Source organism: Xiphophorus maculatus, chromosome 2 (genome assembly GCF_002775205.1).
Source record: "Xiphophorus maculatus strain JP 163 A chromosome 2, X_maculatus-5.0-male, whole genome shotgun sequence".
Classification (NCBI taxonomy): Eukaryota; Metazoa; Chordata; class Actinopteri; order Cyprinodontiformes; family Poeciliidae; genus Xiphophorus; species Xiphophorus maculatus.
Window position 1 is genome coordinate 30,147,926 of NC_036444.1, and position 25,646 is coordinate 30,173,571.

General features: G+C 38.2%; 1 protein-coding gene across 2 annotated transcripts; it reads left to right on the top strand.

Moving 5' to 3' along the window:
- Nucleotides 1-1,208: 1,208 nt before the first annotated feature.
- On the top strand, nucleotides 1,209-25,223 carry LOC102227660 (troponin I, fast skeletal muscle-like). Of its 2 annotated transcripts, none has more exons than XM_023348303.1 (7): nucleotides 1,209-1,279; nucleotides 15,650-15,685; nucleotides 15,910-15,946; nucleotides 16,112-16,240; nucleotides 16,426-16,515; nucleotides 23,317-23,493; nucleotides 23,746-25,223. In XM_023348303.1, the coding sequence occupies exons 2-7, from the start codon at nucleotides 15,675-15,677 to the stop codon at nucleotides 23,824-23,826; spliced, it is 525 nt and encodes a 174-aa protein (XP_023204071.1). In that variant the 5' UTR covers nucleotides 1,209-1,279; nucleotides 15,650-15,674; the 3' UTR covers nucleotides 23,827-25,223. The 2 variants fall into 2 exon arrangements, with proteins under 2 accessions (XP_023204071.1, XP_023204079.1); XM_023348311.1 differs by lacking the exon at nucleotides 1,209-1,279 and adding an exon at nucleotides 1,518-1,608.
- Nucleotides 25,224-25,646: the final 423 nt, after the last annotated feature.

Below are 25,646 nucleotides of genomic sequence, written 5' to 3' on the forward strand. Positions count from 1 at the left end.
GTATTATCAGCTGGCTGATAAAGAAGGCTGGTTCTGTTCTGGTTTGGGTCTGGTTTGGTTCTGGTTAGGTTCTGGTTATGTTATGGTTTTGTTCTGGTTATGATCTGGATCTGTTCTGGGGACTACTTTGAAACTTCTGGGAATAACGGTGCAAAGAAAGATTTTACATAAAATCAAGAAAACTATGAACCATCTGACCATCCTCTTGATAAGATTATTTTTTTAAAAAAGCAGACTTCCTTTAGTCAGCTGCTTTTTCGAATTTGTTGCAATACAGACTGCTACAGGAGATCTTTCCAACGCGCAGCCATCACCATCTACAATAAATCTATCATCAAATGAGCTACAAAATTTCATTTCCATATGCGATTGATAACGTATTTTTGAATTTGAATTGAATTAAATTTTGTTTCCATGTTGGTTTCACATAGATTGCATAGATTGTGATAAGTAATTTGTTCCTCTTTGTACTTATATTGTGTTTTTGGTCATTTTTAGCTCCCTCCTGTGTATTCCTGCTGTTTATTTGCCATTAATCCCCATGATTTCTCTCAGTCCTTTAAATCTCGCCCCTCCACCATCTTCACAGCTCTTTATTATCAGTAGATGTTTCCTATAATCAGTGTCCATCCCATGCTCTCTCTTTTTTAACCCACTCCTTGTATTGTCTAGTGCTTCATGTTTCGTTGCTAATCAGATCCACTGTGAGTAAATTCCTCTGTTGTTAATTTATTTAATTCTTATGAAAACCTCACTTTGACTAGGACCTTGCCAGCACTTCAGTCTTCCTCTTCCAGATATAAAAATTATGTACTTTCCTTTTGTTTTTCTCCTCATTGCTAAAGAAATGCTCTGCAGAAACAACCACATTTTTAATTTCATTAAATCATTGTTACAAGGAAGTAATAAGACGAGAACAAAGCAAAGATCCAAACCTTTGCTTTGCTCTTTTGCTTAAAATAAAATGAGTAACGAGCATGTCAGCAAGTACGCAAAAATTAACTAAATGAGCTGAAATGAAATGAGTTTTGATGGTACCAGTCAAAAAGAACAACAGTCTTAAAGGGCGGGTTATTTATAATGCAGGCAGCCTTGGAAGGGGCAACTGACAGTGTACTGTATTTCATGACCTTGCCATCTGATTGGCTTGTCCAGTAATCCACAACCATATAGAGAAAGTGGAGGATTTAGAGAGCTTTCTGAGATTGCAATATAAACCTTCTTTACACTTTATCAGCTTGGGACTCCATCTGCATCTGACTGCAGCAGCTCTGCCTCGGTAAAGGAAAAACTTTTCTTTATTCTCTTCATCTTGATGTTGCTTTGTTCTCTCTGTCGGCTACCTGACAGCGGCTTTTCTTTTCTTTTCTTTTCTTTATTTAAGGCAGCAAATCTTTACAATGTAGAAACTTTGCTGTTAACAGGTGAAGTTTTACGTGATATTACTTGTGAATGCCTTTGGTGTAGTGTGAAATTTTGTGTCTGACTTGGAAAGGATTTTGCTTTTTGAGGTAAGAAAGGGCGATCTTCTCTGTTGGCATTAAATGCTGCTGGGCCGCTCCGTGATGCGTCGTCTGTTAATGTGGAACACTGAAAGCCAACACCAAGGTGAGGCTCTGAGTTGAAAATCAATCCAACAGTTTTTATCCTCCTGTCAACACCATGGAGGTTAGTATTTGGAGGAACACCTGGTTTGATACAGTGTTGACAGAAGTTGTGTCTCTTTAAATGAAGCCATGTCTACCGAACCCGGTCTGTAAAAATGAAGTTAAATGGTTGTGAATCCCTCAGTTTTTCTTCCACAGTTAAGCTTCCTCTTTTAGAAAACACTTAGGACACAAATGCAGAACCATATATATATATATATATATATATTTGTTATTAGGTATTGCTGTGTCCCGATTTTCCTTAAATAAACTTGTAGCCAAGACATAGCCTCTTTTCTTCCTGTTACTACTTCAAGGAGCTCTGACATTTGCCACATCCTTCTTTACAGGGGATCTGTTTTTTTTTTCTTCATACTTGATGAAAGCTTTGGGAACAGCTGTAGACCCAGGAATAGATGTTACTCTGCTGCTCTGCTGCAGCTTCTAGGGATTACAATCAGCTCAGGCAACAGCTATGCAGCCTTAAGAGATCTGAAACTGTCTTAGTTTCTTTTTAACCCACTGACGTTACACATAAGGTTTTATATTTTGAGTGAAATACAATGTCTTGATAAAGTGTTTGAAACAGAGTTGGGAAAAAGTATTACAATATAAATCCAATATCACACAGTGTGAGAAAGATAATTGATCCAGTCACAGGACGGACAGCAGCGTAAATTACACCGGGTTACAAAAAATGATTTATTGGAAGTTGTTCATGTTTTTTCAACAGGATTCATTTGCATTGCTGAATCCAAAAATGACATTCATTCATCTCAATCAGGTTTTTATTCTGATTTTATTCACAGAAATCTGATTCTATGACTAAACTGATTACATTTTTAGACATTTTCAGTTAATTTATGTTAATGTTTCTAATCCAAAAAAGATTTTAAGAGAAAAAAATGGTTTTCTATTAATTAAATGTATTAATTGTATTAAGTGTATTAATTAAATGTTACAAACCTGGACTTCTGTAAATTGTATAATAAACACTAATGAGAGTAAGTACTTGTAAACTGAACATTATGTCTTCATTGTGTAAAATTCTCCGTCTCTTTCCTGTCCTGATGGAATTTCTCCTCCTGCTCATCATTCATTGATCAGATTCTCAGGAAACTGATTCAGATTTGGATGCTCATGTCATGCTTTTGATGCTCATGTTGCTCCATAGCTCAGAAAATTGACCTGATTGAGCAAAACCAATGTGATTTTTGGATTCAGCTCATTAAAACGACCCTAAAACAGTGGAAAACCCCAGGCAATATTTGGGCTGCAGACCAGTGAAATCTTTCGGACATATCAATGAATCAATAAAAACAAGTCACAATGTTGTGATCTTCCCCTCCTGATGCATACTGATTAATGTTGCCTACGTATAGCTAATGTTGCCACATAGCTCCTGTCGTCAGTCTAGATGGGGCGCTCCAGTCCTCCAGAGCTCCTACCCTGTAACTTTTCTCTAACACACTTGAATAAAATGAATGGCTGCAGAGGTCAGTTGCTGCTGGTGAGGAAAGCCAGCCTTTTTACTCAGGCGTGTTGGAGCAGGGATCCATCTAAAAGTTGCAGCGTGGCAGCTCTCAAGGACTAGACATAGTCACAACTGGTCCATCTCCAGGTGGCAAAACCTAACCATAATTTTTGAAAAGCCACATGTCTAAATAATATTTTGGTGTGGTAGCCCTTCCAAAGTGGTAGCTTAGTCATAGTCGTCAGATCATAGAGTTAACAACCCTTTTGGACAGATTCTGTTTTTTGAGAATGATGTATGTCCAGGTTGGCTTGTGGTATAGACATTTGTCAAAGGACTGTAATATAATGTTTGGTAATGTCTTAAAGGGGACACTCTGGACTTGACCAACACAGAGGTCAGTAGAGCTTGTTAATCCAAAATTAATACACATTTTTCCACACTTTTCGCCTCAGCTAGGCAGTATCTGGGACACAAGGATTAATAACTGAAATACTCAACAGACTCTAAGGATTCACAACATGTATACCATACCCATACTGTCTGTTTATGGGAGATTATGAGCTGTGATTTGACATCACAGGCCAACCCTGTCAACAGCCTTCAAGTATTCCATATCTGAGATCTTGACCCTGGATCTGACTTAGTTTCTGATCACTGCCTGTGATGCTTCCTGTTCCCTGATTGCTCTGATGATGTCTTTGCCTCTGTGCCTTCAACTCCCGCTTCAAGTCTCTGGATTCTGAGCACTACCTAATGGATATTGAATCTCTTTTCGTTCATTGCCCATCACTTTTGCCAATCTGGACCTCAGTGTTGTATAAAGTACTGAAATCTCAGAGTCAAGTAAAAGTACAAGTACCTCTCCAAAATATGACTTTGGTAAAAGTCCAAGTCACTGACTGAAATGTTACTTGAGTTAAAGTCTTAAAGTATCTGAAACTTCTTGTACTTAAGTATGAAAATTACTGTAAAAATGGATGTACTCAAGTAATGTAATGAAAAGTACAAGTAAAAAGTAAAACAAAGCAAATGCAGTTTGAATGACATTTTTTATATTTTGGTAAACTCGCCAAATACACTTAAAATAATGTACCCAACCAAGTGCAGGCAAAATTAAACCTGCTAATAGATATACCTGCAGGCATCATTTAGTTAAGAAAATTAGGTGCTTTACCTATAGCACAAGGTTAACTTAACCTGCTTTACAACTGAACCAGCTTCTTAGTAAACCCTCCAGGACAGAAAATACAAAGTTTTTGTAAGTCTTAAGTTTTCCCTTCAAGTAAGGTCAGTGCTGAAAATGAGAAAAATAAATAGTACAGATAATGCGGCCAACATGAAGAAAAAGAGCTGTTACGATTACTCTACTTCACAAATCAGTGAATCAGTCAATCCTACAGTCAGTAGGTGGTGCACACAACTGGTCATTATGCAAAAGAAAAAAAAATTGGGAGGGAAATGCAGCTTATTGGCATCTGTAAACCTGGTTTTAAACTTGCATGCCTTTCCTATATTCGTTAAATTTAGTCTAAATTGCTATCGCTATGGTTTCTGTCCCCCCTTGAACAGAGGAGTCTAGGTAGCCTGATAGGGTCAACATTAGGCCTAAGCTAAATACACCATGTGTGGAACTGAAACAATGCCAAACAAAGTTCATTTATGGTCAACGTTTCACAATACAGTAGTGTCTAGTGACCAAGCTATAGTTACTGAAACAGGAGGATTATAACCATTTCATAAGACGTTACTTCGATGTGTTTCTTCAAGTTGGACGGGGAGTTTTTGTAAGATAGAATTTCCACATCTTCGGGCAGGAATAACATAAACTGCATGCGGTACGACGAATCTTTAACACCCACGAAAGAGTGTATTGTGTTTAAATAAGGCCATGGGCTTTCATCACCAGCTGGTGGTTCCCCTGGAGCCGTGTCCGACGTAGTTGCAGTCGTCGTGGTCTCCGTCTCCTCCTCCATGTGACTGCTGCTGATTGCGAGACTTGCTTTGTGTTTAATGGGAGAAGCGAAACAGGTGTATCCTATTGGTGGTGATGAACAAGCCCAGGCAAGTAGGATACGGACTTTGTTCGGTAGCCTACTTGCTACTTGCTAATCAGTAGGTGGGATCAAAACACTTTGTTTCTCTCTCTCGCTTTTTTGTAACGAGTAACTAAACCACACATTGAAAATGTATCGGAGTAAAAGTACGCAATTAAGTTCGGAAATATAGTGAAGTAAAAGTCATCAAAAATTTTCATACTTGAGGAAAGTATGAAGTACTCCAAAATATACTTAAGTAAAGTAGTGAAGTATTTTTACTTCGTTACTATACAACACTGCTGGACCTAAGGACTACAGTCAAAATGACCAGTCACTTTCTCATGGTTAAATCAGACCATTGTAATGCTGTGTAAACAGGTTTACCTGGCTGGCAGAGTTTCTGGCCTGAAGTCTTTATCACTCTCAGCTTCCATCATATAGAAACCTGTTCTCTGTATGATCCTGCAGGTGAAACAATCTCTGGTAAACAGACCCTTTCCTCTCTCTCTGTCACAATATTAAGTCTCTGAAGAGGAGAGCCTGGGAAACCACCTCTTCTGGGTAAACCTTTTCTTCCTGTTCAACCATTACTTCCTGGTTGCCTATCCATCACTCGTCCTCCTATCTCTTCTGCAGGTCTGACCTGAAAACATGAAACACAAAATCGTTCCATTTCTGCTTGAACATTCTGATAAATAATATTATCGTTAAAGACTGTTTAGTCTTTTCTGGGTTATGGTTTTCATTTTTGATCCTATGTGTACTAGCATTGTTTCATATGTGTGACCTTGGGGTACAGTTTCTGTTATGTGCGGAGAACCTTAAATCCTCTTTTTACCAGATCACACAGATACGTTTGTAAGAATTATCGGAGGCACTGTTGCAAATTAAATACAGTTTATTGGTTTCACAAGTTCCTTTGGACAAAGATAGTCAGTTTATTTTATTATACAAAAACGACCACATTAAAAGTAAAAGTCTATGATGTCCCTGGAAACCTCAAAGCTGACAGACTGTTAAAACCCAATTAGATAACGTTAGACTGTTTGGGGGAGGAATAATAATAAAGAAAACACAAATACAACTAAATGCACCTAAGTGTTCCCCAACAAAAACACACTCACACAAAAAGCCCTGGTGATACAGCAAAGGAAAGAAAAACTCCCCTTCCACTAGTCTCCTCAATCTGAATAAAATAGCTTGGGACCCAGAGACAGCATAGGTCCTTTTTTATTATTTAAAACAAGCCAGAAAGCTAGACAATAAAAACTATATAAATACAGGTGAATAAAAATGTCAGGAGCGTGAGTTTGCAGCACTAGTCCTCCACATCAAACCCCATGAAAACAGTTTCAGAATAAATTACAGCAAAATGCTCATTTTGTTCCGTTTCCTTCCTTCAACAAAACTAGCAAAAAGAAAATACTTTTAATCAATAATAACTATCCCAAAAAAAGAAAGAAATTCTAAACCAAAACAAGAAACTGAAACAGTAACAGGCCAACCTTCTTTAAAGCAAAACCAGTCAATGGTGCTTAGGCCTGTCGCGATAAACGATAAATTATCGGCATTATCGTCTCTTCCGGCCTTTTTCTCTTTCTGTTGATGACACCGAATAAAAAAAGGCTCAACTCCAGTGCTCTCCACTGACTCCTCCCTTCCTCATTTCCTTAGTGTAAAGCTCAGCGCACACGACACTAGAGCTGTCGGCCGATTGTCGGCCCATTTTCAAACCCTGACAGACAGGAATCCTAGCTATATCGGTTCGTTCGGGTTCGTTCCTGCCGTGTGGTGTCCAACAATGGGCACAAAATAATGGCTACAAGTCCAGTGAACTAATTTTAAAACCAGGTATTAATCAATGCTTTACTACAATCTACCTGCAATGCATGTGGCTAGTGTCAGCGTAAAGTCCTGACTGAATGAAAATCATTAGAACCTATTTACGTCACGTAACGAAGAACAGCTGAAAAGTTACCGGGTTTATCAACTGCGGTAGCAATTTCGCTCCAATTCCTCCCCTTGTCATTTCTATATTCTTTGCATGTTGAATAAACATTAATGTTGTTTCCACATATAATCTCCAATGTCCGCTGGACTTCGGGTTGCGCCGTGTCAGCTGTTTGGGATTCCCCGACGTAATTTCCCCTCAGAAAACACGAGGAGAATCCTCGCTTTCTGATTGGCTACCTGTCACATTCAACAGGCTGCGTTCAGATCCTAGTGGGGAAAACCCCTGATTTAGATAGGAGCAGCAACGATGATCTACCATAACACACCACACAATCTTAGAAAGACCAACGTTCTAAGATTGTCATAAGGGGAAAAATAGGAGCAATGTAGTGTAGTGTAAACAATTGCATCAGGTAGTCGATGTGCCCGTCTTCTCTATTTAAATCTAATTATTACTGAAGGGCAACATAATATACAGACTTCATAATCTGCACTCTTTTGGTTGAATGCAGTATTTATTTACACTTTGGCTTTATGTTTAGTTTTTATCAAGTACATTTTTTGTTAATGGAGACTGAGAATCCATTTTGTTTTTGGTTGTTTTGTTTATTTTGTTTATCAGTTCCAGTGTTAAATATTCTTTTGAAAATAAAGTGTATCTATCTTTGGCAAGAAATCGCATGCATTATTACGTCATTTCCATTAAATCAGTGTAAAAAGGTCTTCAGACAATATTATCGTTTATCGCAATAATTTTTTGAGACAATTAATCGCTCAGCAAAATTTGCTATCGTGACAGGCCTAATGGTGCTCTGTACGTCACTCTCTCTAGAAGTGTAGCACCCCACTGCTCCGTCCACTAGTAACTGGGACAAGAACTAAACTCACTGGTGGGGTGGCTATTTGGGTTCGAATAGTTCTGGTAAATACCACGCAGGTTTACCACTACTGAGTAATTCCTTACTCTTCCAATTATCATACACTCCTATGATGTAACATAAATTACTCCAGACAACCAGCTACCTGAACAGTTTATTTTAATAAGAGCTTAAGAAAAATAAAACCTTAGCTCCACAAATCCCCAAAACAATCAAAAAAACTTAAACATAGAACAAGGTTATCAATTCCCTCACAACAAATGTCTGCCAAAACAAAATAAAGTCGATAAGGCACTTTTTCTTTCAGTCCCTTATGTTTTACGCACTTTACCTTTGTGATTTTTTAAGAAAACCCCTCACTGTTAACTATTGCGTTACTACAACCAGAATTCAATTTTTGTTACAATAGAACTCCATACATGTACAGAAAATTTACAGTTCAAAATCACAATATCACACATGGGCCCATACTCTCTCTCTCACACACACACTGTCCGGTACCGGTTTAAGGTTTCGTTGCAGGCCTGGTGAAGCTAGAGATCGATGTCGCTTCGACGTTCCTCTTCTCCGTTTAAACAACGAACCAACTCCGACCTGCTCGCTCAGCCGACGTCCTCTCCGTGAAGGATGCTTCGCGAGTCCAACTTCCGTTAAAACTCCGCCACCCGAGTTGCAGGACTGCTCCTCCGTCGCGCTGAAATCAGTGTCGCCATGTCCCTCTCGCCACCTCGGATCAGCCGCAGTTCTCCTTGATTCAGCCGCAGTTTTCCTCCGTGCTTTTCACTGCAGAATTCTTCCGCAGATATCCCACACCCCGTGTGCAGGATTATTTGTGCAGAACGTACCCTAACAATCCAGTTCCTTCTCCCATCTCAACCTCAGCAAACATTAGCAGCGATCACCATTAGCTTCTTCTTCTTCTCTCCCTCGCGCTCTTCTCCTTTCTTCTTCCCATAATCCCATTGTTCAGTTCTTTTTTCTCTCTGTTGAGTTCACTTGTCCCTCGTTAACCTAAACTACTTTCATAGGTAGGATATTCAATATAGTCTTTAAACAAATGGGATGATTAATCAAACAATACACTTATGTAAATACACAAGTCACCTCCAGAAAAGTTTTGGCTTTCTGTTTTTTCCATCATGTATATAATCACTCAGATTAAAAATGTACAAAAACAATACACATTTCTCACTTATCCTTTTTTTTCTTACTTAAAACCAACCTCGTAAATATTTTGTAAATATTACAGGCCTTAAGTGCATGGTTTTTAACCAGGGGCTACAGAAGTATCTCTCCTCTGCAGGAATCATCAGCCTGGGATCTGATCTCCTTCTTCTTCTTCTTCTTCTTCTTTTCCTTTTTTATGGCGGTTGGCAAACAACTTTTAGATGTGCATTACCGCCATCTACTGGAATGGAGTGTGGATCGGGGCGCTAACTATATACACCCCCCTCAAAACAAAACAAACAAAACAATAAAATAATAATAAAAAAAAAATGATCTGATCTCCTCAGCGATCTACCTGCTTTTAAATGTAACTTCTGATTACCTGTCTGGCTAACGAACCAGCTGTACTCTGTCACGGCATCTTCCAAATATGGGCAAAAGGAAGAATGCGCAACACTATACTTCCGGGACGAGATGCCCCGGCTACATATGGCTGTTGGAAGGCTTTTATTAGAGTTCGAAACTGAAGGAAGTTAGAAGAGGAGGAGACAAGGGAGACAAGGAACGCGATTAGGTGCAAAGGAATTTGCTAAAAAATCAGAGATCCACTGGGATACTGATCATATTGATAGATTTTCCTTGGAAAGTATGAAAGGCTGATTGTAATGATTGGTTATGGAAGCCCTCAACTGATGGGCAGTGCATCCGCACACTGATTAAATTCACGACTGTGTTTTTCTTTCACAAAGTAAGTTTTTGATCAGTACAGATAAAGTCTACAATATATGAACCAGTCTCTAGAGATTTCCATTGGTAGCACTTTCTTGTTACACTCAAAATGTTTTAATTTCAAAGTAACCTAACTACAAACAAAATACAGTTTTCTAATGACAATTAAAATTTTTTAGAGAACAAAGTTATAGAAACTAACCTGATTTTGTGTGAAAAAGCAACTGTCTTCTATTGTCTTTGGGGCAACATTTGCCATCATTTTGTTTGTTTTGTAGCCATTCAGAATTTGACTTTTTGGTGTACAAGCTCAAGCATTTAGTGAGTGTAAGCTTGAGGTCAACTGGAGGAGCATTCTCCTTCATGACATAATGGGAGAGAACAGACTTCACAGTCTGGTCAACAAGGCAAAAGCAAAGAACTCCTTGCCTGACTGTCACTATGGTGCTTTTATGTAAAACACCTTGTTTTATTTCTCATCCGTGTAAAGAATATTTTCCTGAAGTCTTGTTGATAATCAAAGTGATTTTTCAGGAAATGTAAGAAAAGCTTTTGTGTTCTTTTTCGTCAGTTGTGGTTTTCTCTTTGGATATCATGTGGATGCTATTTTTGCCTCCCTTTCATTTTGTCTGTTTCTTAGACTTAGACTTAGACTGACTTTATTGTCCTTTTGCATGCACAGGGTGTATACAGAACGAAATTTCGTTGCATACGGCTCAGGACAATGTTTTGAGGTTCCAATGTTGTGAGGTTACTCCAGAATAAAATAAAATACAGTATAAAATATGAATATAAATCTAAATATAAAATATAAAGTGCAGGACTGACAGTAAAATAGAAGTTATTTAGCTATGTACATGTGCAAGGTATGAAGTGGAGACCAGTTTTTGAGTGCAGTCCAGTTAAGAGTTCAGCAGTCTGATGGCAAGTGGGGAAAAGCTGTTTCGGAACCTGGTGGACCTGCACCGGATGCTTTCCAGAGGGCAGCAGGGAGAACAGTCCATGGTGGGGGTGTGAGGGGTCACTGACGATGTTTCGGCCTCGGGACACGCAGCGCTGGGATGAAATGTCCTGAATGGAGGGAAGGGGGGCCCCGATGATCCTCTCTGCTGTCCGCACCTTATTGTTGTCTTATTGTTGAATCATAAACACTGGCTGTAACTGCAGCAGGTAAGGCCTTCAGGACTTTAGATGCTGTTCAGGATCTATCGCCTCCTAAGTGTGACATAGAAGTGTCACACTTCTACGTCACACGTAGAAGTGTTTATTTCGAGTTCTCTGTGTCTGAGTCTCCGTGTTGTCCTGTCTCCCCTTGATTAGTTTCCAGGTGTGTCTTATTCCCTGATTACCTCCTGTGTATTTAGTGTCACCTGTGTCTCTGCGTCTTTGTCGGGTCCTTGTCTAAGCTGTCGTTTTGTTTTGCCTCTGTGTCTGTGTGCCCAGTTCGTCGTCTAGTCCTTTGTGAAACCGGTTGCTACTGGCGTCGAGCCCTGGTTTCCGCTCGGCCATGCTGCCCGGTGCTTTTGGACTATGTTGGACTGTGTTATTCTGGACATTCATCATTAAACTACCTTGATTTCATCTTTACCTGGGTCTACAAGCGTCTGCCTCACCACCAACACCACCACTTTATGACAGAAGGACTCGACCAGATACAAGGTGAGGTCGCTATATTTTGGCCCAGATGGACCAGGAGGATTGGATCCAGCAGCAGTTGGAGTTGGCACAGAGGAATCTCTACAGGGATGTAGAGATCCTGCCTTCTCCGCTGGTGCTTTAGGAAATGGGACTGGACTCGGACTACACCCTCACTACCCCGTCTCTACCGGCAAACCTTTTTGAGCCCAATTCAGAGGAGGATTATACTTACCTGTTCAATCTGTTCAAGAGATACTCAGTTATTTTGGAGATAGTCTTTGAACTATATGACCAGTTCATTCAGAGCGAACACTCTCCTCCTGAGTTCGGTCCAGCCTCCACTCCAGCCTCCACTCCAGCCGGCGTTCCCGAGCCTCATGCCCCAGAGACTGCTTCAGCCACTGTTCCCATGGTGATGGGGTTCCAGGCGGCCTGCCTGGCTCCAGGCCGACGGGAGGCACGATTAGCGGGTTTCCCTGCCCCAGTTAGTAGGTTATCGGCCCCAGTTAGTGGGCTACTTGAACATTTCAAAATGACAAAACCAAAAACAAACAAGATCTGTAAGGGGACAAATGACTTTTTAATGGAACTGTGTTAATGTAAAAAAAAAAAACTATTGTAATGTAAGAATATTCTTAAAAACATTTAATTTTTGGTGAATTATAATTTTGATTTTATGAGGCACAAGAATACTGAAACTATAATCTACATGAACATTATGTGTGATTAAAATTTACAGTCATTTATTCAGGACTGATCAAGATATTTGATTTTAAAACCAAAAAGTAAATTTAACAGAATTGGGGGGGGGGGGTGGATGGTTTAAACCACACGAAACTACAGTCCAGTGGGTTCTATCTGTGGGTTTTGTGTTTAATGCTTATAAGTTGTCTTTGTTGTTAAAATATGACTGACTGGTTATTTTTTATTTAGCTGTTTTTCCTTTAACCATCCCACAGAGGGGAAACGGTATCATACATAATGATAATGTTTCCCCCATAAGCCCACACAGAGGGGCTTATGGGGTCTACTGGACCCTATAAGCTTTTTACCGTGTGTGCGGTCCCGGCGGGGTTGCACTGACCCCACGTGCGATTTTACAAGGTTTTTGTGTGTGTTTGGTCTCAGGAACTCACAGGCTCCCAAAACAGAACATACAGGAGCTTGATTTTTTTCACAGATCTTGTCCCATATCTTACGGTCACCACAAAGCGAATATTTTAATAAATATGTTAAAAAATATTTTTATGTAACTTACATACCGCAACTTTAACTCTTGTTACAATGCAGGAAAGTTTCTGGTAAAGTTGCAGCATTGAGCAAAGAAAGATAAACAGCGCCACCTGGGATTATTATCCCCCAGAAAATCTAAATGAAAAATGACACAGGTTCATTCTCCTGGAAAAAGAGACACAATTCAAATAAGATCAACAGCATTTATTTAAGAATGGCACATAGAAAAGTAGAAAATGTATGATATAACAAATTAATTTGCAATCCAATACAAAAAAAAAAAAATTAAGGGCAATTTAAAGTTTTAAATTCTCAACATTTAGGACCTTGGCCATGTTAAAATTAAAGGTGAGATAAAGTAAGACTATGTTATTAAAATAAAAACATTATGCTTTAAAATAACAGGTAGTTCTTCCTTTTAAATCACAGGAATAACATGATTTAAAACATGTTTGCCTATTTTCTCCAGAGTGAAGTTATTTCAAATTTTGCTGTGACAGAAAAACAACCTCAATCTGAAAGATTAAAGCTGCTACAAAAAGCTGCTTTGTAATAATGTGAACAACAAAAACATGAACAAAATGTGTAATTATTGAGTCAAGACGACCCTTTAGTTTAACTCAGTATACAACTTCAAGAAAAGTTGACTTTTGATGTTGTTGCGCTTTAGATTCTGACCAGTAGGTGGTTGCAAGAGAAGTCAAAGTGAAGCAGGAGTGAAATTTAAAGGGAGGAAAAATAAATAGCACCTAAACTGATAGCAGTTAGAAAGGTTGAACAAAAAACCTGAAACAGATCAGTCATCCTTTACCAACCTAAAGGTTAAAAACTATGACCGAATGTGCTGGTTTTTTTTAAATCAAAGAAACAACATGAGCAAATCAAGTGAGACTAGCAAGTGGCGATTGCAGAAAAAGATGGAATGTAGCTTCAACTTTCAGTAACTCCAATTGTTCTGAGGGTTTCTGTGTATTAGCTCACCTCCTGCTACTCCCCTACCACCACCAGCCCCCCACACATCCACACTGCCCCAAGTTGTTCAATCCACCTACCGGCATTCTCCTGCACACCACCTCTCCTTCAGCCCCCCCACCCCATCTCCACTGCAGACAACAACACCTACCCCCAGCTAACGGTGACTACAGGCCAGGTTAAGAGACAGTTGGAGCGATTGCACCAGGGGAAGGCTGCAGGACCTGATGGCATTACACCACGGATCCTGAAGACCTGCTCCAGCCAGCTGTCCCCTGTACTGGCACACATGTACAACCTGAGCTTGAGGCTGGAGAGAGTCTCACTGCGGTGGAAGACATCACATGTGGTTCCTGTTCCCAAGAAGCCAAGGCCATCCGACCCAGAGGACTACAGACCAGTTGCTCTCACATCTCATGTGATGAAGGTCATGGAGAGACTGGTCCTGGCCGAGTTGAGGCCTCGGGTGAGGACGTTTCTAGACCCCCTGCAATTTGCTTACCAGCCCCACTTAGGAGTTGACGATGCCATCATCTTCCTGCTGCACCGAGCACTGTCGCACCTGGATGGTGGAGGAGACACTGTGAGAATCACATTCTTTGATTTCTCCAGTGCCTTCAACACCATCCAGCCTCTGCTGCTGGGTGAGAAGCTGCGGAGGATGGGTGTCAACGACTCAGTGATCTCCTGGGTTACTGACTACTTGACAGGCAGGCCACAGTTTGTCCGTCTGGGCAGTGTCCTGTCTGATGTGGTGGTCAGTGACGTAGGAGCTCCACAGGGAACTGTGGTTTCTCCCTTTCTCTTCACCTTGTACACCACTGACTTCCAGTACAACTTTGAGTCATGTCACCTACAGAAGTTTTCTGATGACTCAGCGGTTGTCGGGTGTATAGGGGATGGAGGGGAGGGGGAGTACAGGACACTGGTGGACAGCTTTGTGGCGTGGTCTGACCAGAATCACCTGAGGCTCAACATTAGTAAGACCAGAGAGATGGTGATTGACTTCAGAAGGAAGAAGATACCTTCACGGCCACTAAAGATCAAAGGGGAAGTGGTGGAGGAGGTGGAGGATTACAAATACCTGGGAGTTGTAATCGGCAACAGACTGGACTGGGCATCTAACACTGACGCTGTGTGCAAGAAGGGGATGAGCAGACTCTATTTTTTAAGGAAGCTGAGATCCTTCAATGTGTGCAGCAAGATGTTGGAGACCTTTTATCACAGTATTGTTGCCGGTGCCATCTTCTTTGCTGCTGTGTGTTGGGGAAGCAGCATCAGAGCCAGCGACTCTAATAGACTGGACAAAATCATCAGGAAAGCTGGCTCTGTACTGGGACTAAGGCTGGAGTCCCTGGAAACTGTGGTGGAGAGGAGGACATTGAAGAAAGTTCTGTCTATTATGGACAATAAACAGCACCCTCTCCACCACATAGTGGACAGACAGCGGAGCACCTTCTCACATAGGCTGCTCCAGCTCCGCTGTCGTAGGGACAGATACAGGAAATCCTTCCTGCCACATGCCATCTCACTGTACAATAAAAGCTAAATCATTGTTCTGCACTAATCAGTCCAATTTTGCACAACTGCACTGCGACACACTTGCTGTATGTATATTTACATATACATACTGTATTTGCATTTTTTGAATCTTTGCAAGGACTGCTCTAAGTTGCTTTTTATATTGACAGCATGTTATATTTTATTTTTATTTTTATTTTGTCTACAATTGCTACTCAGTGGTGGTTGTTGTGTGTCTTGTCTCTATGCTGCTGTAACTGCGAAGTAATTTTCCTGCTGGGATGAATAAAGTAATTCTATTCTATTCTATTTAACATGTACTGTTTTGATTTGAAACTATCTTTGTTACACAGTCCTGAAATGGACCTGAATTCAGCTTTCTTTTATTTGTTTTAACAGATAGAGTCCAAATCCTACAGCCAACATGGCCACTGAGTGAGTAAAATGTGATTTTTTTTGTGCTTTGTATTTTTAGACCAGCAGAACATGTAACGTATAGCTTCTATTATGTTCAGAAAAAAAATTGTGTTGCCAAAGTTTCAAAACATTTTAGATAATTTTCCAGAACATTCTAAGCATTATAACAACTTAAAATCAAATCTAACTTTATACTTACTTCTACTATTTGCCCAGTAAAATGAATTTGTTTCTGCGTGCAGAAAAAGACTGTCTGCTAGACGCAAGCATACTCTGAAGGTAAGCCCACATAATTCAGAATTGTATGTGTGTGACCATGAGCTATGTAATTTTACTTGGTAAATATTAACACTTTAGCACAACATTCAATCCAAGAACACATATATTTATACTTGTGCCTGAACTCATTCGTGTTTTTTCTGAAGGGTCTTTTTCTTTTTGCAGAGCTGCATGCTTGTGGTCGCAAACAATTTGCTGGAGGCTGAATCTCAGGTGAAGGCCAAAGAGAGGGAGACGTTTCTGGCGGAGAAATGTCCTCCTTTGGATGTGCCGTATTCCAGGGAAGAACTAGTGGTGAGAAGAAAACCGTCAGAATATTCTCCTGGCATTATAACGAGATACCTTCACAAAGAAGGCAAACGTTTTTCCTGACATGTTCTTGGATATAGATATGTTTTGTGACTTATTTGTGGGCCTTCAGATTGCAAAATTCTTAATAAAAATCTTTTACATCTTTTCTAATTTTCTTTTGTTTTCAGGAACTTTGCAAGAAACTTCATCAGCAGATCAACATCAGTGAAGAGGAGAGATACTGCACAGAATTCAAACTGAACATGGTCCTCAATGAGGTGAGAACACCTCAGTCTGCTGATTCTGTCTGGAGGGAAACCGGCCGTGATGTCACATGTTGAACTCACTCACAAAAATGTGCTCACAGTGATCATATTCAAAAACTACCTGAAACACATAAATAACATTTTAAAATCATGAACATACCAACATTCATGTGCCTAAAATTACCAAAGGAATGAATAGTGAACTTAACACGTTTACATTAAATTGAATATTAAGTTGAATCTATGATTATTGAAAAATAAATAGAATGAGTAATTGTGATTTATGAATTAGTTTACCTGGATTTAAAACCAAATGAAAGATAATGTAAGCAGAACCCTAACACTAAATTGATACCTGACCATGGCGTAATTAAAACATTCTGAACTAGTTAAACTTTTTTTATTTTCACATTAACTTGAATCATCTTGTTTTTCATAATTTCAGAGAACTGTACAGGTGAGATTGTTTATACATTAGAAGAGATTGTTGGACATGAAAAAATATTCTTTCTAGGGATGCACGACATAGAAAGGCTTATTTGGCTGATAACTGATGTCAATACAGATATTTTTTTGTATACCTACACTGTAAAAAAAGTCACTGTACATAGACTTTTCAGTAACTTACTGGCAGCAAGGTTGCCAGCCAGTTACTGTAATTTTTATGATAAAGTAATTACAGTAACCTTACTATAACCTTACTGTAATTCTATTAGTTTTACTGTAATTTTATTTCAGTTTTACTGTAATTTTATTGCAGGCTTACTGTAATTTTTATTACTATCTTACTGTAATTTGATTACTGTTACTGTAATTTCTTTAAAATAGCACAGTGGTTATATAACATGACTACTGTAATTTCATCACATTTTTATCATAAAATTACAGTAGTCCTGTAGCAGAATTACAAAAAGTTGTCATTTTGCAGTAGTTTACGAAACTGCAGACTTTTCTAGCTTTTAAAAGTTTAAATGTGAACTTGCACTTACTTTAACAAACTCAATTTTTTTTGTAATGAAAAAAATATACATGTATATTTTGTTGTTGTCAAACAGTTTTATTGAGGAATCAGACATGAAAATTGAAACAACAATACAAATTTGTCCTCTTTTTGATGTGAACATAGAACATAAAGACAATACAAAATGAAAACAAAACAAAAGTGACATAAATAAACGGGGACATTCTCAAGACCCACCCACCTCCCCTTTCCCTAGAACTTACATCTTATCACACCGTGAATCAAATAAAATTTTCTTCAAATAGAGTTATCAATATATTGCCAAAGGGGTTGCCAAGTACTATTGAATCGCTTTAAGTTATTTGCTAATGCGAAACACATTATTTCCAGATGAGAGACCCTTAACAGTTCCTCCAGCCACAATTTAACCGATGGAACCTCTGATTTTTTCCAGAACATCAATACTAGCTTTTTCCCTATGATAAAGGCACAAGATAATAATTGTCGTTGGTATTTATTAAATTGAGAAAGCTGAACAGAAACTCCGAGTACAATCAGAAGTGGGTCCAGCCTCAACTCTGTACGAAACATATCTGATAAAGTTTTGAATATGCCAGACCAAAATGGGGTTAATTTTGTACATAAAGAGTAAGAATGGAGAAGTGTTGCTTCTGCAGTATGGCATTTGTCACACAGTAGGGATGTATTAGGGGAAATTTTATGTAACTTCACCTTACAGTAATGAAGCCTGTGAATGATTTTAAATTGAATAAGACAGTGTCTAGAATTGGCAGAACACTTATGAATATTCTCTAGCGCAGCCTTCCAGAGTTCGTCACTTATCTCCGTTCCTAATTCCTGCTCCCAGCCTGTTCTAAGGCCCTGCATGGACGGCGAGGATCTGGATAGTAACAGATTGTAAATCTGGGAGATTAGATGTCCTTCCCCACCACCCACGTTAAAGAGTTCATCAAATCCATTGGGTATTATATTCTCTAAAGTGCGCATGTGTTTTTTGACATATGCTCTGACCAGTAAGTATCTAAAATGACTGTGTTTATGGAGACCAAATTTGGCCTGAAGTTGAGAGAAAGAGGCAAAATTACCACCCACCAACAGGTCACCAATAGTCCTGATGCCTAAATCTTTCCATTGTGTATAACCTGAATCTAAAGTGGAAGGGACAAGTGGGGGATTCTTTGCTATTGGTAATAAGGTAGATATAGATTCAATACCAAACTGGGATTTTAATGTTTCCAAATACGTATAGTACTGTGGATGATGCGGTTATTGTTGTATGCCAAGGTATCTATACTTGTTGGTGACAGAATAAGAGCACCAATTTCATGAGGACTGCAGTCTTCCTTTTCCATTGTGATCCAATTGGATTGTGTAAAATTGCGATCTAGCCGAATTGTAATAATGCGAAGAGTACAAGAGTAATAGTAAAATGAAAAATTTGGGTGGGCCAGTCCACCCTCCAATTTAGTCTTGCAAAGGTGAGCATTACTAATTCGGTGCGTTTTATAGTCCCATAGAAATGGAACGATTATAGAATCAAGTTTCTTAAAAAAATTCTTAGGTAAAAAGATGGGGATATTTTGAAACAGATAAAGGATCTGAGGGAGAAAAACCATTTTTATTGCATTAATTCTTCCTACCAGGCAGGGAAATGGGGAGAGATCTCCAAAACTGAATGTTATTTTGCAGCTTCACCACAAGGGGGGTAGAAATTAGCTCCAAAAAGTGAATTAAAGTCCCTAGTAATCTCTATTCCAAGGTGAACTTATTATTAGCAATTCTAAATGGCATACTTTCCAAGATTGAAGAGTCTTTGAGCTTAATTGGCATCAGTTCACTCTTAGACCATTTGATCCTATAATCCAAAAACCTGCCAAACTGAGATTGTATCTAGGAGCTTTGGTATAGCACACTGAAGATTGGTTATGAACAATAGGATATCATCCGTATATAAGGAAATTTTATTTATAGTCCCTTTGGTAATCTATCCCTGTATAAGGGGGTTGGCACAAATTGATTGTGCAATGGGTTCTAGGGCTAAGGCAAAAAGTAAGGGTGAGAGCGAGCAGCCCTGTCTGGTGCCCCTATGTACTTGAAATGCAGGAGATAGTGTCTTATTAGTGACAATTCTAGCACAAAGTTTATGATAAAGGATTTTTAACTATTTTTCGAAGTGTTCACCAAGATCATATCTTCTCAGGGTTGTAAAAAGGTAGGGCCATTCTATTTGGTCAAAGGCCTTTTCCGCATCAAGGGAAAGAACAGCCAAATCAGAAGTTTCCTCCCTCCAAGAGTAGATCACATTATAAAGACGTCGCAAATTAAAGAAAGAGTGTCTGTTTGGTATAAAACCCGTCTGATCGGGATGAATTAATTTATCCATTAATAAAGTCAATCTATTAGCTAGAATTTTGGCTAGTATCTTTTGATCATAGGTTAGCAGTGATATTGGCCTGTAATTACCTACTTCCTCAGGATCCTTATCCTTTTTTGGTATTAGTATTATTGTGGCTTCTCTCATAGTAGGCGGTAGGATATTATCTGAGTTTGCTTGGGTGTACATTTTTAGCAAATAAGGTGATAAAAGGTCACTAAATTCTTTATAAAATTCGGATATCCATCAGAACCAGCCGTTTTCCCACTTTTTAGTGATTTAATAGCAACCTGAATATCTATGCATGAGATATTTGCATTAAGAGAGCTCTTGTCTTCCTGAGTTAAAGTTTGGAGATTACAACTATCTAAAAACTTCTGTATAATTAAATCATCTTTTACAGCATTGGATGAATACAATGATTCATAAAACTGTTTAAATCTGTGATTAATGTCTTTGTGTGAGGTTAAAATTTCCCCATTTTCTGATTTAATTTTGTTAATTGTACGGTCACTTTCCATTTTCCTTAATTGTCTAGCCAATAATTTATTAGGTTTTTCCCCAAATTCAAAATATTTCTGTTGAGTAAAAATGAAAGCTCTAGTAATGTGATCTGACAATAATTGATTATATTTGTACCTCAGTGAAAGAATATTTTTATGAGTTTCTGTAGAGGGGTGTGTAGCGTTATCCTTGTCCAGACGCCTAATTTGTTGCTTTAAATCCACCAACTCTCCACATTTCCTTTTCCTCCTTGCTGCTTGAAAAGATATAATACCTCCCCAGGCTTTCATAGTTTCCCACAGTATTGAAGGAGACGTTCCCGGAAGGTCATTCATTTAAAAAAAAAAATAGTAATTTGCTCTCTGATAATCTTACAGAATTCTGGCTCCCTCAACAGATGTGGGTCTAATTTCCATGTTCTTTCAGTTTGGTTCAAATGATATAAATGTAAATCTAGAGAAAGGGGGGCGTGATCTGAAATTGCTATATTATGATATTTTACTTCACTAGTATAGGGCAATAATTTTGCATCCATCATTAAATAATCAATCTGTGTGTACACATTGTGAACATTTGAGTGAAATGAATAGGCTCTCCCCTGTGGGTTAAAAATCCTCCAGCTATCAAATAAATTAGAGTTATTTAGGTATTCCTTAAGGAAAATACTAGCATTAGAGGTCGGTGCTGTACGTGTTGACGAGCGGTCTAAGTATGGATCTAAAACAAGATTTAGGTCCCCACCAATGATTAGATTAGTCTGCGAAATGTCAGGTATTTGGGCTAAAACATGTTTGTAAAAAAGTGGAGAGTTTATGTTGGGGCCATATATATTAACCAGAGTTACAGGAACAGAGTACAATTCTCCAACTAATATTAAATATGTGCCTTCCCTGTTGGATATGGTTGATTTATGGGTAAAAGGTCTACCTTTTTTGAATAATATTGCCACGCCTCGAGCTCTCACTGCACAAGTAGAATGATAAGCTTGTTCTGTCCACCTGCATCTCAGTTTTATGTGCTCATTCTTATTAAAGTGGGTTTCCTGAAGGAAAATTACATCACTGGACAATGTCTTTAGGTGTGCTAATATCTTACCCCTCTTAACAGGATTATTCAAACCTTTAACATTCCATGTGACCAAGGTAACTTGTCCGCCCTTCTTTGTTTGTGTTGTATTAACCTGCATAACTCAGATTAGAATGAAAAAGAATATAGAGGTCCTCATAAGTGTGAAAGAGATGATTATACATCATATATAAGTCCCAGCCCAACCCAAACAAAATGCTTACTGTCTTGCCTATAGAGCTTTTGAACTGAAGTCACTGTGTATGACGTTTACGTCTCGCGCAGTCGCTCGGCGCCATTTTTAAAGGCCACAGACCAAAACAAACTTTATTCCGGTATTTTCATTGTGTTACCGACCACAGTGAAGTTGTTTTCAAGTTGGATATTGAATTTTCGCGCTCCGCGGAGTAAGGGATGTTTAGCTCAATATTGATCCGATTTATGAATGCTAATTCCAGCCAGCTGTTCTCTACCGCTCCCTCCTCAAGCTCTCTGAGGTTCACTTGGGGACTGTCAATTTCCGAACCAAACACTCCTGTAAATAAATGCCTTACCTTGTGACTAACTGATACAAAAAGTGGTAATTCATGCTATGACACGAGGCACACTATCTTCTATTAAAATTTTAAGTAATATTCAATATTTTAAATAATTTTAATATTAAATAATGTTTTCTTCAATAGCTTCCAAATTGTGTGCTTCATTAACTCAAAATCAATGTGAAATGATTCTACTACTACTGTTGAGGCCCTTTTTAAAATTTTTTAAACAATTTTCTATTTAAAAAATATTTTAAAACAAATATCCATAAAGTGTATTACCTCAGATGATCATCACATTTGTTACCTGTAATGTTCAATTACATAAAATTCTAGGATAGGATCTATTTCATTACATGTTCACTTCTTATCTGAAATATGTTAAATACAATAAATATTTCTTAAAGTGTGATCTTTTCATAACATTTACCTGTCACCTTTATTGTTTACTCTGAACTGTTTAATTACACATTAAACATTTAAAGATGGGCTCTTTCATCTGGTTTGATTGTTACATTAAATGTTTATTGCAAAATGTCTGATTATATAATTGTTTACTTTAATCACATAAAATGTTTATTTAAAAATATAATCTTTCATTACATGTATGTTTATTACCTGAAATATTTTAAATATCAAATTTTCACTTAAAATATGATTCATTTCATCACCTGTTTACATGCAACTTGAAGTACTTGAATCAAACGTTTCATGAATGTTTACCACATTAAATTATTAAATGAGAGAAAACAGCCACATCCAACTGAACACATATTTCAACACAAATGGTTCATGTTCCTCTTCAGAGTGTGCAGCCTTGCTGAGCTTCTCTCCTGGGGTTTCCTCCTCAGCCTCTACAACTTGCTCCTCTTCAATGGACCTTCATTGCCGCTTTTCACTGGCTGATGCCCATTCTACGTAGTAGCGCGGCTACAACATGCGTGGCCGTCTCACAAACACACGCTTCCCGTTAGCTATAAGTACAGCATAATGGCAGAACTGATACAACTTCTACACCAGGGGTCACCAACACGGTGCCCGTGGGGACCTTGTCAGTCGCCTGCAGAGCAAGTTCTAAAAATAGCCATTGTCATTCACTGTCAACAAAATTAATTTAATATTTTTACATTGAATTAATAACATTTGTTTATATTTAGATTTTTTTTTAAGTAAATTGCAAAAAATGTTTAAAATAAATTGTTTATGCATAAAACTCTTTTCTATGGTTAAAGTTCGGAACTATGCGCACTCGTGACAGATCTCAAAAGACAACATAACCATTTTCTCATCTTCAGAAGACAAATTTCTGATTGATGACTTTAATTCAACCTTTCCTGTCCATTCTACAGGTCAGGGACCTAAACATCAAGATCGTGGATCTCAGAGGAAAGTTCAAAAGACCACGACTGAAGAAGGTGCGTATGTCCGCCGACGCCATGCTGAAGGCTCTGCTGGGCTCCAAACACACGGTCAACATGGACCTGAGGGCCAACCTGAAGCAGGTCAAGAAGGAGGTCAAAGAGGAGGTAAGCTGTTCAGCATGAACAAACTTTGAAAACTAACTAAACTCTAAACTTAGAATGACAAACAAAACAATGTTCCACTTAATGTTTTGGTTAGACCTGTCAAATGTTTCGATTTAGTTTTGGCCTCTAGCTGACAGGATATGAAATAGAAATAATTAGAGATGTCAATGTTAACACCAATTTCCTCACAGATGATTTGTACGTTTGATTTTTCAACTGCAAAAACTAAGAATTTCTTCCTTGTGTTTTTAGGACAAGCAGCTGCGTGATGTGGGAGACTGGCGCAAGAACATTGAAGACAAGTCTGACAGGAAGAAGATGTTTGACAGTTAAATATTGTATCTATCAATGTCTAACAGCCCTAACAGAAGGATGTTTTTTTTAGGTGGTGCTTAGAGGTCATGAGCTGTCAATATCACACTTACAGAAGAAAATGTTCTTATGGTCTTACTAACTTTCTAAAAACAGCTACTGACTAGACAGTTTGTTCAGGTATAAAACAAACATTCATATTGTGTATGCCTTGGTTATAACCTGAACTCATCAACATGGAATGAGAAGCTGAACTTGTCTTGCTACTTTTCTGGTTCTGATCACTTCAGCAGGTTGTGATAAAGCTGAAGCAACTTTAATTTGAAATGATAAGATTGAATCGTGGCGTAAGTGTGACAGAGGATGAGAGTGACACAACAGAGTTTTCCTCATATTTGAAGGATTGTTGTTTTTTGAAGCAGAGTCCATTTCCACCATTTTAAAGGTGTAATTTCAGGCAGATGTGTTGCACACAACCACTTAATTATTTTCTGAAACAAGTTTTGTTTCATCATTTTGAAGACATTCAGTGAATTATCTGCTGTGAGTAAATCATTGACAACTCATAGCCCCTCAGCAGAATCCCACTAAAAATCTCAGAACTGTCCCTTTGATCACGGTTTTTAGGGCTAAGTCGAAGGTGATGTCATCGTCTGCACACGTAGGAAACTTTACAGGTTTAAACTGTAGCAAAATGCTTTTCCAACAAAAAAACCAATAGAATTTACAAATACTCCTGATCGTCCGATGTAGATCAGGAGTATGACCTCTGGCTGGCCATACTAAAGTTTTAATAAGTTTAAAAACTGCATCTATGTAATGCATTACAAGAAAGTAATACTTGTCATCCTTCTTAAAAGACAATTAACAATGAGATTAGAACTGAGTGTAAGTACAGCCCTTCACATTACATTTTATTCAAAATTACTGCAAGGAAGAACTGGAGCCTGGATTTTAGATGCCACTTTTCACAGCAAAATCTCTTATGAACTTATGAAAAGACAAGAATTACTAATATTAATGCCAAATTTCCCCCATTTATGTCTGACGATAATGGCTTTTTTTCTGTTTTTTTTCTTTGCTTTGATTCTTGACCTGAGATATGATTTTCCTTCCTATTATAGAAGAGACAGAAATTCATTCAAGCTTCCTTTGGAGTCCTTATTTGAAAAGCTTTAAAACAGCAGTTTAATGTAAAAATTAACTAAACATCAAAATGTTCATTCTGTTTCATGTAGCATGTTGTCATCTTGTCTAAGAAAATCTCAAATTAAATGCAGACGCCTCATCTCATTTGTTGTTGGACCTAAAGTGTTTTCTTCATTAGAGGAATTTCTTGTTTTACATGGGGAGTTGTGAGCTGAGTCAAGTTGCTGTTGTGAAACTATGAAGTAATTAAAACAGCTGCTTTCCTAACATTTTAGTTTTACTGTTTTCATTTCATAGATATTTTTAGCTGACTCAAATCATGAGTACTGCAATTTAATTTAATATTAATTTACTAAAACTAAACAAAATCATAGATAAGGAAAACACATCAGAGGTTTTAATCAGATTTGTTGCTGATAGTAATAATTGGAAAAGTAAAAAAAAAGTGTTGCTCGTATACAGGATTTCTTTACATGGTTTGACTGAAATCTTTACTTTCGAAACTGTATTATGTAGTTTTAGGTAATAAAACCCAAAACTCTTAACTTGGCAGAAAAGGGAAGCTAATTAGTAAAAAAAAAAAATTTAAATTCTTTACCAAATTAGCCTTAAATTTCTGAATCACTGTATTTAGATATTTTTTTGCATACCTGTACTGATGGGACCACATTTATTTGCAGCTGATGGATATT

Coding starts and splice junctions, on each gene's coding strand:
- LOC102227660 (XM_023348303.1), top strand. Junction 15,947..16,111: donor GACGCAAGCATACTCTGAAG/GTAAGCCCACAT, acceptor TTCTTTTTGCAG/AGCTGCATGCTTGTGGTCGC. Junction 23,494..23,745: donor AGAAGGAGGTCAAAGAGGAG/GTAAGCTGTTCA, acceptor TTGTGTTTTTAG/GACAAGCAGCTGCGTGATGT.